The 17,471-nt window shown below is 38.2% G+C and overlaps 1 protein-coding gene across 7 annotated transcripts in view; it reads left to right on the top strand.

The window, feature by feature from the left end:
• The window catches only part of CCDC148 (coiled-coil domain containing 148), a 255,802-nt gene that overhangs the window by 74,503 nt on the left and 163,828 nt on the right, over positions 1 to 17,471 (top strand). For 2 of the 7 annotated variants that reach the window (XM_027055723.2, XM_053215108.1), the window contains 5 exons: positions 1,700 to 1,803; positions 10,786 to 10,868; positions 11,337 to 11,488; positions 13,034 to 13,129; positions 13,208 to 13,389. In XM_027055723.2, coding sequence (XP_026911524.1) covers positions 1,700 to 1,803; positions 10,786 to 10,868; positions 11,337 to 11,488; positions 13,034 to 13,129; positions 13,208 to 13,389 — 617 coding nt within the window. Of the gene's footprint in view, positions 1 to 1,699; positions 1,804 to 2,190; positions 2,348 to 10,785; positions 10,869 to 11,336; positions 11,489 to 13,033; positions 13,130 to 13,207; positions 13,390 to 17,471 lie in introns of those variants that run through there. The other 5 variants (XM_053215111.1, XM_053215110.1, XM_053215109.1 and 2 more) reach the window with 4 other exon arrangements.

Raw genomic sequence — 17,471 nt, 5'->3', positions numbered from 1 at the left:
GCCCTCTTAAGACCCCCTGAGGAAAAGATTTGACTTTGACTCCATGTTTTTGTTTTCTTACACCCCTAATTTTGAATCAGTAACCAGAACAGTGGAAGGATAAACTCAAGGTTGAAGTAATCAGTGAATGACAGCTAGAAATAGCATGCATTCTGAAGAGTCTTTTTAGGATTTGTCTTCTGAAGTTTTTATATCTTCAGCATTGAAGATGTAACTGTTAAGGCTTTCAGGATACTAAGTATTCTAGTAGCAGAGAAAATATAAAATATGCATGTTTCATCAAATTTTTGATTTGAGAATAGCACTTTCATAGACATTTAGAAGTACTAATACGGAATACGTGAATTCACCATACACGTAAGTATCAGTCAGCATCCAACCAGGAAACAGACACTGAAGACTAAGAGAGGACAGGTCTTTAATACAGAAAATTGTTACACAGGTGTAGAGCTGAGAAGCCAAACAGGATACATGAAGCAATGTAGAGGTTAACAACAGAAGGCATTCCCATGCTTAGGTCAGAGGGACATTAGACAAAGCAAGGCTGTACCACATTCCATCTGCTGAATTTACCCAGAAATTGTTGGAACTGTATTAGAACTGTCAAGAAAAGTCAGAGCAATGGAGAAGATGCAGATGCTTCTGGAGATCATTGTGATACTAGAGAAGGCAGGCGGAGTAATCCTTTGGCTTCTCCTTTCCCCCCTCCCTTCAGGATCCTACTACTAGTGTCTCCCTTGGCTGAACCCGGCTGCAAGTCAGCTAGTCAGGGTGTCTGGGAAACACAGGCTGCTCTGTGATATGGAGCAGATCAGGGAGATGGCCAACAATGGACATTAAGGCAAACAGATCCAGGCCTGATACAATTTGTCAACAAACTCCAAAGTACTAATTATGTGCTACATTTTTGAAAAGCCATACAATCTGGGGAAATTTTAAATTTAGTCAAAAATGTGGGTTTCAATGCTACACGAGTTTTCAGTATTTCTTTGTCAACTTCTGTACCTTCAAATAAATACTTGCCTAAATTTTTAGAAGTATTTTACTAACATTTAAAAAACTTTATTTATGAAGGCATGGAGTTGAAAGATTAAAATTACATGTTCAAGGTCCTATTTCTAGTAGGTGCTGAAGCTGAGACAAAAGCCAGGCCTCCTAACAACTTATCCAATGACTTTTCCCCATCCTATGCTGAAGGATCATGTAAAAGCCAATGTGAACACTAAGGTTCTATGTGATTCTGACATTTATGAGCTTTAGGATCTTGGCCACGTTTTTTAACCTCTCTGAACTTCAGTCCTCATGTGTCAGTGGGAATAGTGATGCCCATAGTGCCTGGCAGGGAAGATGTATCAAAAAGATGAGAAAATATATGGAAAGCTACTGAAAAATTTTCTGAGACTACATGAATTAAGGTGTTATTTGTTGTATGTATGGAAAATATAATTACCTATTTTTCATAGATACTTTAAAAACAATTTTTAAATTGGCCAGTATTCCAAACCAGTTTCTCTTTCACCTCCCTGGTTTTTGTTTAATGAATTATTTATTTTAAGGTGGACTCTGTATCAGAAGTTGCACTAATAGGACTGAACAGAGATAAATATGTAACTTAGAAATTACAAATTAAACAATTTCATTGTGGAAAACACATTCAGAAAACATTGGAATTGCTCCTCTTTTGTTCCTCTAAATCTAGATCCGAAAAGCAGTGCAGACTTCAAAAGCATCTAAAGAGCAGACACTAATAAAACAACACAAGCAAGTGTGGTGGCAGGAACACCAAAGGCTAAATGACGTCAGGTAAGAATCGAGGGAAATCTCTATAAGAACATTTAAGACTTGCTAAGAGTTGTGCTTACTTAGACGTTCTATAACGTTCCGTGTTAATGAAGCCATTAAACTAAAAATACAAAGTTATGCTTTGTGAGTCAAATTAGAATTCTTTCATTTCCTCAATTTAATTTGGAATCCAGCAAATATGTTAATATGGCTTTTGCTTTGCTTTGGAAGAAAAGATAATCTTCTATATCTGCTGATCACTTAACTCTTCTACACTCCCTTTCATACTTGTAATTACTCATTTTACTCTTAACATATTGAATTATAATGTCTTATTTACATGTTTGCTTTCCCTATGAAGTGGCAAACAAGGGCAAACATACCATCAGCTTCATCTTTTCCTTGTAGGATTTGGAGGAGATCTTTGACTGCTTTCAATGAATGAATGAATGAATGAATGAACTCAGAGATTCAAGTTGTTGACTGATTTCTAGATGTAACTGCATTATGACTAAGTCAATGTGCATTTTTGACTTTTGTCATTATTTCCAGCTCTCATTTCAAGGTGAAGTAACGAAATAATGATTCTATACTTGTTCTTAATTGTAATCTTTGAAAAATAAATTTCTTTTCAAAGGGCAGGGCAAAAGGAGAAGGCAGATGTGTTTTCCCTCCATTTGAGGCAATATACTAGTTTTAAGGTATACTTTAAAAATGTATATTTTAATCAGATATTGTATATCACAATAGATTATTTTTGTAGTTTACTCAAATTCAAATTTCTAAAGGTCATTAACTTTACTTTTTTTTTTTACCTGTTAGAAATATTAATTAGAATAGAACTGAATTGGCAAATGGTTTTTGAGCAAATTGACATTTTTAGCCCTATCAAGTCTTTCAATTCACCATTTATTTTAGTCTATTTAGTGTCTTTCAATAGATATAGAGATCTTGCATATCTTTTATAGGTTTATTTCTAAATACTTTATTTTTACACTATTGTAAAAAGATATTTATTTATTTATTTATTTATTTATTATTATTTATTTATTTATTTAACATCCAAGTTAGTTAGCATACAGTGCAACAATGATTTCAGGAGTAGATTCCTTAATGCCCCTTATTCATTTAGCCCATCTCCCCTCCCAAAACCCTTCCAGTAACCCTCTGTTTGTTCTCCATATTTAAGAGTCTCTTATGTTTTGTTTACCCCCTGTTTTTATATTATTTTTGCTTCCCTTCTCTTGTATTCATCTGTTTTGATCTTAAATGCCTCATATGAGTGAAGTCATATGATCTTTGTCTTTCTCTGACTGACTAATTTCGCTTAGCATAATACCCTTCAGTTCCATCCACATAGTTGCAAATGGCAAGATTTCATTCTTTTTGATTGCTGAGTAATACTCCATTGTGTATATATACCACACCTTCTTTATCCATTCATCCATCAATGGACATTTGGGCTCTTTCCATACTTTGGCTATTGTCAATAGTACTGCTATAAACATTGGGGTACATGTGCCCCTTTGAAACAGCACACCTGTATGCCTTGGATAAATACTTACTAGTGTAATTGCTGGGTCATAGGGTAGTTCTATTTTTAATTTTTTGAGGAACCTCCATATTGTTTTCCAGAGTGGCTTCACCAATTTGCATTCCCACCAGCAGTGCAAAAGAGATCCTCTTTCTCATCCTCACCAACGTCTGTTGTTGCCTGAGTTGTTAATGTTAGCCATTCTGACAGGTGTAAGGTGGTATCTCATTGTAGTTTTGACTTGTATTTCCCTGATGATGAGTCATGTTGAGCATTTTTTCATGTGTAGGTTGGCCATCTGGATGTCTTCTTCGGAGAAGTGTCTATTCATGTCTTTTGCCCATTTCTTCCCTGGATTATTTGTTTTTTGGGTGTTGAGTTTGATAAGTTCTTTATAGATTTTGGATACTAACCCTTTATCTGATATGTGATTTGCCAATATCTTCTCTCATTCTGTCGGTTGCCTTTTAGTTTTGGTGATTGTTTCCTTCGCTGTGCAGAAGCTTTTTATTTTGATGAGGTCTCAATAGTTCATTTTTGCTTTTGTTTCCCTTGCCTCCAGAGACGTGTTGAGTAAGAAGTTTCTATGGCCGAGGTCAAAGAGGTTTTTCCTGCTTCTCCTCGAGGATTTTGATGGCTTCCTGTCTTATGTTTGGTCTTTCACCCATTTTGAGTTTATTTTTGTGTATGGTGTAAGAAAGTGGTCCAGGTTCATTCTTCTGCATGTTGCTGTCCAGTTTTCCCAGCACCACTTGCTGAAGAGACTGTCTTTATTCCACTGGATATTCTTTCCTGCTTTGCCAAAGATCAGTTGCCCATACGTTTGTGGATCCATTTCTGGGTTCTCTATTCTGTTGCATTGATCTGAGAGTCTGCTCTTGTGCCAGTACCATACTGTCTTGATAATTACAGCTTTGTTATACAGCTTGGAGTCCGGGAGTGTGATGCCAACAGCTTTGGTTTTATTTTTCAAGCTTGCTTTGGCTATTTGGGGTCTTTTCTGGTTCCATACAAATTTTAGGATTGTTTGTTGTAGCTCTGTGAAGAATGCTGTTGTTATTTTGATAGGGATTGCATTGAATATGTTGATTGCTTTGGGTAGTATTGATATTTTAACAACGTTTGCTCTTCCAATCCAGGAGCATGGAATATTTTTTTCAATTTCTTTCATAAGCTTTCTATAGTTTTCAGTGTATAGTTTTTTCACCTCTTTGTTTAGGTTGATTCCTAGCTATTTTATGGCTTTTGGTGCAATTGTAAATGGGATCAATTCCTTGATTTCCCTTTCTGTTGCTTCATTTTTGGTATATGAGAGTGCAACCAATTTCTGTGCATTGATTTTATATACTGCAACTTTGCTGAATTCATGGATAAGTTCTAGCAGTTTTTTGGTGGAATCTTTGGGTTTTCCATATAGAATATCATGTCATCTGCAAAGAGTGAAATTTGACTTCTTCCTGGCTGATTTGGATGCCTTTTATTCCTTTGTGTTGTCTAATTGCTGAGGCTAAGACTTCCAATACTATGTTGAATAACAGTGGCAAGAGTGGACATCCCCCCTGTCTTGTTCCTGACCTTAGGGGGAAAGCTCTCAGTTTTTCCCCATTGAGGATGATATTAGCAGTGGATCTTTTATATATGGCTTTTATGATTTTGAGGTATGATCCTTCTATCCCTACTTTCTTGAGGGTTTTTATCAAGAAAGGATGCTGTATTTTGTCAAATGCTTTCTCTGCATCTATTGAGAGGATCATGTGGTTCTTGTCATTTTTTTTATTGATGTGATGTATAACATTGATTGTTTTGTGGATATTGAACCAGCCCTGCATCCTAGGCATAAATCCCACTTGGTCATGGTGAATAATTTTTTTAATGTATTGTTGGATCTGGTTGGCTAGTATCTTGTTGAGGATTTTTGCATCCATGTTCATCAGGAAAATTGGGCTATGCTTCCTTTTTAGTAGGGTCTTTGTCTGGTTTTGGAATCAGGATAATGCTGGCTTCATGGAAAGAGTTTGGAAGTTTTCTTTCCATTTCTATTTTTTGGAACAGCTTCAAGAGAATAGGTGTTAACTTTTCTCTAAATGTTTGGTAGAATTCCCCTGTAAACAATCTGGCCCTGGACTCTTGTTTGGGAGATTTTTGATTACTAATTCAATTTCTTTACTGGCTATATATCTGTTCAAATTTTTTATTTCTTCCTGTTTCAGTTTTGGTAGTTTACATATTTCTAGGAATTTTTCCATTTCTTCCAGATTGCCCATTTTATTGGCGTATAATTGCTCATAACATTCTCTTATTATTGTTTGTATTTCTGCAGTGTTGATTGTGATCTCTCCTCTTTCATTCTTTTTCTTTTTAATGTTTATTTATTTTTGAGAGAGAGACAGTGTGCAAGTCAGGGAGGGGCAGGTAGAGAAGGAGACACAGAATCTGAAGCAGGCTCCAGGCTCTGAGCTGTCAGCACAGAAGCTGATGTGGGACTCGAACCCACGAACTGTGAGATCATGACCTGAGCTGAAGTCGGACAAAACCCACTGAGCCACCCAGGCGCCCCTCTCCTCTTTCTTTCTTTATTTTATATATTTGGGTCCTTGCCTTTTTCTTTTTGATCAAACTGGCTAGGGGTTTATCAATTTTGTTAATTCTTTCAGAGAACCAGCTCCTGGTTTCATTGATTTGTTCTACTGTTTTTTTGATTTCGATAGCACTGATTTATGCTCTAATCTTTATTATTTCCTGTCTTCTGGTAGTTTTGGGTTTTATTTGATTTTCTTTTTCCAGCTCATTGAGATGTAAGGTTAAGTTGTATATCTGCGAACTTTCTTCCTTCTTTAGGAAGGCCTGGATTACTATATACTTCCCTCTTATGACACCTTTTCTGTGACAGTTTTTATTTTATTTTATTTTTTTAATTTTTAGTTTTTTAATGTGAAATTTATTGTCAAATTGGTTTTCTTACAATACCCAGTATTCATCCCAACAGGTGCCCTTCTCAATGCCCATCACCCACCCTCCCACCCCCCATCAACCATCAGTTTATTCTCAGTTTTTTTTTTAATTTTTAAAAAAATGTTTATTTTTGAGAGAGACAGAGGCAGAATGTGAGTGGGTTAGGAGCAGACAGAGAGGGAGGCACAGAATCCGAAGTGGGCTCCAGGCTCCGAGCTGTCAGCACAGAGCCTGATGCAGGGCTTGAACTCATGAGCTGTGAGATCATGACCTGAGCCAAAGTTGGATGCTCAACAGACTGAGCCACCCAGGTGCCCCAGTTTATTTTCAGTTTTTAAGAGTCTCTTATGCTTTGGCTCCCTCCCTCTCAATTTTTTTTCCCTTCCCCTCCCCCATGGTCTTCTGTTAAGATTCTCAGGATCCACCTAAGAGTAAAACATATGGTATCTGTCTTTCTCTGTATGACTTATTTCACTTAGCATAACACTCTCCAGTTCCATCCACGTTGCTACAAAAGGCCACATTTCATTCTTTCTCATTGCCAAGTATATTCCATTGTGTCTATAAACCACAATTTCTTTATCCATTCATCAGTTGATGGACATTTAGGCTCTTTCCATAATTTGGCTACTGTTGAAAGTGCTGCTGTGAACATTGGGGTACAAGTGCCCCTATGCATCAGCACTCCTGTATCCCTTGGGTGAATTCCTAGAAGTGCTATTGCTGGGTCATAAGGTAGTTGTATTTTTAATTTTTTGAGGAACCTCCACATTGTTTTCCAGAGTGGCTGCACCAGTTTGCATTCCCACCAACAGTGCAAGAGGGTTCCCATTTCTCCACATCCTCTCCTGCATCTATAGTCTCCTGATTTGTTCATTGTAGCCATTCTAACTGGCAAGAGGTGGTATCTCAGTGTGGTTTTGATTTGTATTTCCCTGATGAGGAATGACATGGAGTATCTTTTCATGTGCCTATTGGCCATCTGGATGTCTTCTTTAGAGAGACAGTTTTTATTTTAAACTTTATTTATTTTGAGAGAGACAGAGAGCACATGCATGAGCTAGGGAGGGGCAGAGAGAGGGAGAATCTCAATCAGGCTCCGCATGGTCAGCATGGAGCCTGATGTGGGGTTTGAACTCACAAACCCATGAGATCCCAACCTGAGCAGGAATCGAGAGTCAGATGCTTAACTTACTGAACCGCCCAAGCAGCCCTATAATTTTTATTTTAACAAGAATTGTTGAATCATAAAATTTGCAGGGTTTATTTGTACACCTTACTACTTTCACTACACAGGGATGTTTTATAACCAAATCTCTGTTAGGAATACATATAGTCTTTTGCTCACGCTTTTAGTTTTATAACATTTTTTAAATATCACCTTTTTACAGAGGATATCACGAGGTTTTACCAACAACAATTAAATGTTGTCTGTAAATGCATCTTTAAAGATAAAATTAACACCAGCATTCACACTGTATGACTCAGAGCATCAGAGAACTCTCTAAGCCCAGCTCCTGAGTTCATTCTCTAGCCATTGGTTGTGTGACTCCCTTTGTTGCCTCTGTGGTTTGCTCACTTGGGATAGACTCTTTCAACTGAGAAGTGGATGCAATAGCTGATTCTAAGGAACCAAGCTTTCTGACCTGCTGATTTTCTGCAGGTCTCCTGGCTATTAATTCCATTATTGGAACTTTAACGTATTCTCTTGCTCTGCCTTTCGTGATCCACGTCCCTTTGCTGATTGTTTGCTTAAATGGCTTCTGACTACCATTCTTGGACCTGTAGTTTGCTTGTTCTACCAAAACTGGTAATTAAGTGGCTAGCCTAGTCATCTCAGGAAGCTCTGGGGATGTTTGATGTTCTGAGGAGACAGATTCTACATCTATAACTTTGGCACCCTCCTGGAAGGATGAGGACCTATATGACAGTAGACTCCTGAGAGTTCAAGAACACCCTTCACCAGGCTGGTTTACCTTACAGGTGGTTACATTGCAACTAGGCAGATCTAGGAAGTAGATTAACATATCGTCTAGGCAAATGGTCACACAAGAACTCAAGAGGCTTTTTTGTAGTACCATCATATTTATTGGAAACAGAGGATAGCCCATACAGCACTGGGAGGTACTTAAATTGGCATACATGGGCACAGAAAGTTGCCTTATATTTGTTCCCTCTTCAGATGGGGAGGAGGTTGTAATCTGCACAGAGTTCCAACTTGAAGAACCCGGGGGCCTAGTCTAGCATGTCATTGATGAACAGGGCAGGGTTCTCTTCTCCAGAGTTACCATTTTTAATGCTCTTGAGTTGCACCACAATCTTCGTATTTCCTAAATCATATTCTGCAAAACAAATATTCTGCAAGTTACTCCATGGAGAATAATGAATTTCATGTTCCTATAAATTAGAAAATACATTTCCTACCGTTTTTGTATAACCTCGTTGTATTTTAGCATAATCAAGTTTTTGAGAAATCCTTCAGTGTAGAAACATATCTGATTTTATTTACTATTTCCCATCCACCTCCCTCCCCATGGCATCTCATTGACATTACTGTTTTATAGAACACAATTCAGGAAATGTTAGCCTTCATTCACAAGCTAGTTTCAGATTGTCATAGTTCTAGAGGCATAAAAAATGCTTTTGGATTTTGTTGGGCCATCAGGACAATCAGCAAAAAGGGCTGGTCTTGGCAGATGGGTAGGGTTGTTAATCTAGGAAACTAGGATGGAACTTACCAGAATTATTACATGCAAGTAGCAGGTTGGTCTCCTGTGTGAACAAAGCCACTTCTCCTGTTGGCTTATATGTTTTACTATGACTTTCTGGATGCTGAAATATAGGTAGGAGAGCTAGAAGGTTGATAAGTACTATGTTTTTGTTTATACAAATCCACTATGCAATAATTTCTGGTTTTAGAGCTTAGGTTTTGCACCCATTCTCCATGTAACAGTTTCAAATGTAATCTTAAAAATACTTCTGGCAAAAACTACATGAAGAGTAGACAGTGAAGTGTCATCTACAATAGCACCCCCCCCCTTTATACATGCAAATAAAGTCTCTGTCCCATGTAAGTGAGTTGGTTTAGAAGATGATGCCACATATATAAAATAGAATACCATGCAGCCATTAAAATAAAGGATAATTATGAGAATTATTTAGAAATATCTTAAATGTTATTGAAAAACCCCAATATAAGATGATGAATATTACCATTAATTACCAATTAATTCATAATTATAGTTATTTAACATACATATGCCTGTGGACAAGGGCTAGAAACTTATATGCAAAAATAAAAATAATAATTGTATTAAAGTGTTATAATTGTTGATAATTTCTTATTTTATACCATTTCCAATATTATATTTTAACAATCACAACAAATCAAAACTCTTTTCTATGATTTCGTTAAATCTGCCATAAGCAAGGGATAGACTACAATGTTTTCAGATGTCCAGTTTCAGCTGGTTATGGTTGTACTCTAAAAATGACTATATTGAAATAAAATAAAAATCATTAAGATTTATTGCTTTTATTAGTCTATAAAAACAAAACATACCTTTACTCTCACTTCTCTAGTTCAGGACCTCATCATCTCTTAACTTTTGGAATAACTACCTTGTTGGTCCAGGTTAACCTGATCCTCTCCTTTTCATTTTCTGTTTTTATTTGACTACCCCTCCTTCCAACTCATCCTCTGTTTTGCTACATGGGAATCTTTCTTTCTTCTTCTTCTTTTTTTTTTTTTAATGTTCATTCATTTTCTGAGAGAGAGACTGAGCACAAGTTGGGGAGGGGCAGAGAGGGAGACACAGAATCTAAAGCAGGCTCCAGGTCTGAGCTGTCAGCACAGAGCCCCATGTGGGGCTTGAACCCATGAGTCATGAGACCATGACCTGAGCTGAAGTCGGAGGCTTAACCTACTGAGCCACCCAGGTTCCCCTGCCTGGGAATCTTTCTGAAACACAGATCTGCTGGCAGGTGAGATCAGCTTAATATCCCTCAGTGGCTTCCTAGTGCCCTAAGCTCTTTCCATAGGAAGCATTGCCAGGATGTGCCAGGCACTTGCCTTTGCTCACGCTGTTACTTCTAACTGAAGTGTTCATCTGTGCTTCTTTCTGTGTCAGTGTCTGGCAAGTGTCCAATCCATATTAGGAATTTAGTATATGGTCTGAATACATGAATAGGTGAATGGGACCACATTAGATTAAATTTCTAGGGACGCCTGGGTGGCTCAGTTGGTTAAGCATCCGACTTCAGCTCAGGTCATGATCTCACGGTCCGTGAGTTCGAGCCCCGCATCAGGCTCTGTGCTGACAGCTTAGAGCCTGGAACCTGCTTCAGATTCTGTGTCTCCCTCTCTCTCTGACCCTCCCCCGTTCATGGTCTGTCTCTGTCTCAAAAATAAATAAACATTAAAAAAAATAGATTAAATTTCTATTTTTAGATATTTTTAAACCCATGTATGTTTATGATTATTTTTAAAAAGCTGATAGAGATAATGTCTATTTCAGGTATAAAATGGAATCTGAAATAAAATCCTTTCTCAATGAAGAGAACATTGGAAATGAATGTCTTACTGACCTTACAAATTTTGGTGAGGTTTTTTGTTTTTTGTTTTTATCCTATATTTAAAGGGGAGTTTTGTTTTGAAGATGAAAGTGGGCCACTCACTTTATGTTTTCTTACTGTTAACTGCCAGTTTTTTTTTCCTAAAGGAATCCAAAGCTAATCTGCACTCTTAATATCCTGTTCTTGAAGAAATTTAGAATAGTAATATATTACCTGGGGGCACCTGGGGGGCTTAGTTGATTAAGTTGCTGAATCTTGGTTTAGGTTCAGGCTATGATCACGCACACACCATTTGTGAGTTTGAGCCCCTTGTCAGCTCTGCTCTGACAGTGCAGAGCCTGCTTGGGAGTTTTTCTCTCTCCTTTCCCTCTGCTCCTCCTCAGCTTTTGCATGTTGCGTGTGCACGCACACACACACACACATACTCAAAGTAAATAAACAAACTTAAAAAAATAATAAAGTGTTACCTGGATTTAATTTTGTTTCTCCATAGAACAAGAGTTATCAGAACAATGGTGCGTGTATCTTAAAAATGTGATAAATCCTATTCAGCAGTTGAGAGCAGATCTGAAGTACAGACAGCATCACATTTCCAAGCATTCATACTCACATACTGAGTTTAACTCAGTGAAAGTACTGGAAGAGGTCAGTATATTACCTTTACTTTTAATAATGTAATACCTCATTTTTATCCCAACTAGAACAGTTTGACATAAGAAACAAACATGTGTCTTGTATTTAAATAGAAGGTATAGCAAATTCTGTCTCTTCAATATCTTAAACATACCCCTGAATCTATCCAAGCATGCTTATTTCTCACCTGAAAAGTTATGATGGCCTCATGACTAGTCTCCCTGCACTCATTCTTGCCCCTCATTACAGTGCCTTTTGGGATTCTACCTTCAGTGCAGTGGGGTCCAGTCATCCCCCTGGTAGATCCCTGCAGAGCTCCTGCTGGCCCACAATTCCTCCCTGTACATCCAGCCCCCTTTTGCAACCTCATCTCCTACCTGGCACTTCCCCCTTTCTCCTAGACTTTGTCACACTGAGGCTGGCCTCCTGTCTGTTCCTCATACATACCAGACTCCTCATCTCAAGGCCTTTGCATCGTCTGTTTTCTCCGTCCCACTGATGGCACTTTTTGTCACTTAGGTCTTAGTTTAAATGTTCTCTCCTCTGAGAAGCCTTTCCTGATCACCCATAGGAGAGAAGCTACAGTCATTTTCTATTATCTCACACTGTTTTTTAATTTTTTTTAAAGTTTATATATTTTTGAGAGAGAGAAAGAAAGAGAGAAAGAGAACAGGGGAGGGGCAGAAAGAGAAGGAGACACAGAATCTGAAGCAGGCTCCAGGCTCTGAGCTGTCAGCACAGAGCCTGACGTGAGGATAGAACTCCTGAGCTGTGAGATCATAACCTGAGTCGAAGCCACTTAACCAACTGAGCTACCCAGGAGTCCCTACCTCACCCTGTTTTTACATCACCTACCTCCTTTTGATAATTTTCTTATCTATTTTTTTATGAGTGTACTGACTGCCTCCCCTGACTAGACCGTAAGCTCCATGGTCATAGTTGCACTAGATATAAACTTTTAGGTGATTTTTCTTACTATTTTTCAGTTATTCTGTAGTGTTGTTATATTGATTTCATAAATAATATATTTAAAATAATTTAAAAAATTAATGTTTTATTTTTATTTTTGAGAGAGAGAGAGAGAGAGTGAGTGAGCGAGCAGGGGAAGGGCAGAGAGAGAGGGAGACACAGAATCTGAAGCAGGTTCTAGGCTCTGAGCTGTCAGCACACAGCCTGACACAGGGCTTGAACCCACGAACTGCAAGATCATGACCTGAGCAGAAGTTGGACGCTCGACCAACTAAGCCACCCAGATGCCCCAATAATATATTTTTTAAAAAGGTATTAAAAACCCCATGTCCAGCTGGGGACTGGAGGCAGGGATGCTAGCAGAAGAAGGGGTGATTGAGCCAGAAATAGTCTGGTAAGCTCTCTGCCTTACCATAAACAAAATCCAAATGAGGGTATAGAGTGTCTATGACCCCACCATACTCCTAGCTTCATTTTTAGGATCGATGTCTGAAAGCCCCCTTCTGGAAAGCACTGCCTGGCTATGGCATCTCTTAAACCCTCTTCCACAGGTTCTCAAAGGGACTTTCTTTTATCTATATGTTATAGGTTGACTTTGTGAAGACACAATTGAAAGCTGTCTTTGAAAGACTTAGCCTGGAGCAACAGAAAATAGAAAACTATCTTTCAGACTGGAGTATGAAAGTAAGTGTGATGCATATAGTAATTTGTTTATCAATTTGTCATTTATGTTAAATAAAACAATCATAAACTGTTTTTCAGATACTAGATCATTCTTCAGAAGAAAGATGTAACCTGCTTAGTGAAGTGCCCATGGAATTAGAAACCTTGGAATGCCCATACCCGGATTTAAAATCTTCAGTTCTTAATGAGTTCTATAACTTTACAGAGAAATATCAAAAGAAACTTCAAGATGTTGATCTGCAGTTAGAAGACATAGCCAGGTGATAAGATAAAGCTACTTGAATTATGTAGATTTTTGCCACTCAATTTTTATTTCTGTTGAAGGCTGCTTACTTCTGCTTTACTGTTTTCATAATTACTATGTGGTTGAAATGTAGTCAATCAATAAGTTTTTAGATTGACTATTTGTTGAATGAGGGTTCTCTTTCCTCTAAAGTAATTTCCCCAAACAATGGTTGTAAAAATTTTATAAGCTTGAAACATGATGAAAATACTCACCTCATTGAGCTCTTTACTACATAGTTAAGAAACAGTTTTGAAGCATGAATTTTTAGTAACTATGAATTTTGATTTTAAGACGTGAAGCTCTTCTTTAGTGGAAATTTATAAATCAGTACTAATAATAATTGACTGCAATGGAAAAATGTACCCATGGAATTATGTTACTTGTAATTCACTGTGATTTTGTTCTACAGTAAACACAAAATATGTTTTATAAAAATTTTTAAAACACATTACATTTTTTTAAGAAAATGGACTTTTAGTTGTATCTGAAAATGACAAATCCTCTTCTGAATAACAAATACAACATTAGGGGATTTAAAATTCATCTTTGACAGGCTCATCTTTTGTAGTATAAATCCTTCTTTAAAAATATTTTTTTGGGGAGAGCACCAGGTGGGGGGACAGAAAGGGGGTCAGAGGATCCATACTGGGCTCTGCGCTGACAGCAGTGAGTCCAGTGTGGGGCTTGAACTCACGAACTGTGAGATCATGACCTGAGCCTAAGTCAGACGCTCAACCGACTGAGCCACCCGGGTACCCTTTCTGTAGTGTAGATTCTATATTAAAATTAATTTAATGAGTAAAGCCAGAAATGCCACTGTAGGGTCAGATCAATAGCTTACCTCGTGTGTTTTGCATGTGAAGTTTCTGCAGAATATTTTATAGGAAAATATGCCTTTTATTCTAGTATATTGACCTCTAAATTCTCTTCAAAGAATATATATTTTAAAAGTTTTTTTTTAATTTATTTTGAGAGAGAGAGCAGGGGGGAGGGGCAGAGAGAAAGGGAGAGAAAATCCTAAGCAGGCCCTGTGCTGCCAGTGCAGAGCCTGAAACAGGGCTCAAACCTACGAACCATGTTTATAACCTGAGCCCAAATTAAGAGTCAGATGCTTAACCGCCTGAGCCATCCAGTTACCCCCAAAGAATATGTATGTTAAAAGAAAGGATAATTATTCAAGTGACACGTTTATAGTCAATTAAAGTAAGCCTTTTACTATGTTTCTTATATTTCTTAATGTATTGCCTATAAGTGAAACTCATTTATATGAAATTGCTAGTGTTAAGGAATAAGTGACAACAAGGAAAACCTTAAATCTTATCAAGTAGAGTTATTTGCTTTAGTAGCTTCTTGATCCAACTCTGGTTACAGCTTTTACTTGTCTTCATATACTAGGCAATTGTAGGTGAAGTCCAAACCTTTCCTGACCCAGGCTTTTTTCTTACATCTCTGTGGCAATGGTCGTGGTTCCTCCTGGGCAGAAACTTTTTGTTCTTCTAAGAGCCCCTACTCACCCTGCCTCTCTGCCTTCCTTTTTTTTTTTTTCTTCCCACCTTTCACTAAAGCTGGGAAAAATTAATAATATATCATTTATATGTGTTGATTGATTAATTACACTTTTTTTTAATTTTTTTTTTCAACATTTATTTATTTTTGGGACAGAGAGAGACAGAGCATGAACGGGGGAGGGGCAGAGAGAGAGGGAGACACAGAATCAGAAACAGGCTACAGGCTCTGAGCCATCAGCCCAGAGCCTGACGCGGGGCTCGAACTCACAGAGGGTGAGATCGTGACCTGGCTGAAGTCGGACGCTTAACCGACTGCGCCACCCAGGCACCCCTGATTAATTACACTTTAATTGAAACTCAGTCACAATGAAATGTTAACTCAACCATGCACTTAATTGAAGTCTCTAATTATAAAATAAACTTTCTCTCTCCTTTCCCCATCTCAACCTTGTTAGAGAGATTTTAGAGCTCATTAAGCAAGAGCGAGATGGGTGTGGGTTTTGTTCTTTTGTTTTTCCAGGGGGATCATTATAATCAGGCTGCTGTGGCTATTTTGAGAAATAAGCCCACTGACCCAATCAAAGGAGGGATACAGAGACTCAGAGCACAGTGAAACGAGGCTTTAATCAACATTCTTGCAAGAGCATTGTCTGATGGACAGGCACACTGGGGACTGTTACAGCAGGCAATTTATCTCCTAGCATCCAAGTCCCTCCCCTGGTTCCTCATTGGCTGAGTACTACAGATGTTACAGCCTTACCCAGAAGTCACCTATGCCCTTATAAGGCAAAAGTAGTCTGATTGGAACAAATGTATACTCCTTGAGGTGACGCACAGACTTCTTTGGCGCATGCTCATTGCAAAGCCGGTGGAAAATAAGCCTGTGAAATGGGAAGGGGGAAGAAAAAACAGGAAGTGAAGTGTGTAAGGGATTCAGACTCCATTGTGGGGAGGAGGAGGGGTTTGTACATATTTCCAATAGGTTGTAAACCTATTGTTAACTAGACAGCACAACTTTTATTTGGTATTTATGAAAATGAATCATTTCACTTATTTCTCACAGCTATGAAGAAGATCAGTTTGAGTCCTACCTTTTATTTTATTTATTTTTTTTAAATGTTTATTTATTTTTGAGAGAGAGAGAGAGAGAGAGAGAGAGACTGAGTGCGAGTGGGGAAGGGGCAGAGAGAGAGGGAGACACAAAATCTGAAGCAGGCTCCAGGCTCTGAGCTGCCAGCACAGAGCCCGACGCAGGGCTCCAACTCATGAACCACGAGATCGTGATCTGAGCCGAAGTCAGATGCTTAACCAACTGAACCATCCAGGTGTCCCTTTGACTCCTTCCTTTTAAAGCATGTTGGCTGCCCCATTACACTTCCTCCCAGATGAATCTTGTCCCCCTAGAACATCTGGCTAGGATTGTGGTGTTTCTAGGTTAGCAGCTTCTAAACCTGGAAACGTTTGCCTTAGCAGCCCGAAGTGGATGCTTTCCACTAAGACCTATCCTTCACAGCCCATTTTCCTACCTTATTTTTCATCTGAACTCAGTTTCTGCTCTTCCTTTGTGCAATGCTGTATCACTCAGAAAAAAGTTGAGATACACAGTTCTATTGCCATTACTGAAGGTTAAGTAGATAATATGATGGACATACATCACATGCTAAGTTTTCTTCAGCGGGAAGGCACACTGAGGAAAAAATAGCTTAGGAAAGCTTAGTGGAGGAAATAAAATTCGCTATAGGTTCAAAGAATGAGCAGAGTTTGGATAAGACAGGAGGTAGGGAGGACATTCTAAGAAAGGATGTTGCATGATTAGACTGTAAACCCCTTGAAGACAAAATAATTTATTAGCAATATTTGTATCCTTAGCACCTGGCCCATCCTGGCACACAGCAGCTTTCAAATAAATGATTGTTCCGTTGAGTTGAATTAAAGGTGAAAACAATGAAGGTAAGAGTGGCAAGGCATGTTAAGGGAGCAGTAGGAATTCACTTTGGAGTAATATAGGTTCATAAATTCTAGCTTAATAGTCTGTCACATATAATTATCCAGAATAAATTTTATATAATTACTGATATGTTTTGCTTGATGAAGATTCATTGGGAAATCCTTAACATACAGTGATTTCTGCTAAGCTCCTTGGTAGGAGAGTCAACAGACAGACTAGACTAGAATATGGCCTTGCCTTTATGAAGTCTTAGAAAAGGGGTGCCTGGGTGGCTCAGTAGGTTAAGTGCCCAACTCTTGATCTCAGCTCAGCTCTGGATCTCAGGGTCATGAGTTCAATCTCCACATGGGACACTGCGCTGGGAGTGAAGCCTACTTAAGGAAAAAAAAAAAAGGAAAGAAAAAGAAAATAAAAGGCTTAGAATGTTTAGGGGAAGCAGCAAACACACACACATATATCCTGACCAAATAAAGACTATATGCAAGAGTCAACTGAAGAGACTATTTTACAAATATGCTGGCAATAAATGATGAAGCATCAATAACACTGAATGCGTTTTCAGGAGTAGTTTTTTTTTGAAGAAAAGGAGAGTAACTGGGC

The sequence above is a fragment of the Acinonyx jubatus genome, chromosome C1, assembly GCF_027475565.1.
Source record: "Acinonyx jubatus isolate Ajub_Pintada_27869175 chromosome C1, VMU_Ajub_asm_v1.0, whole genome shotgun sequence".
In the NCBI taxonomy this organism is placed as follows: Eukaryota; Metazoa; Chordata; class Mammalia; order Carnivora; family Felidae; genus Acinonyx; species Acinonyx jubatus.
The sequence above is the reverse complement of the archived record's forward strand: the minus strand, read 5'-3'. Positions and strand labels throughout refer to the sequence as shown.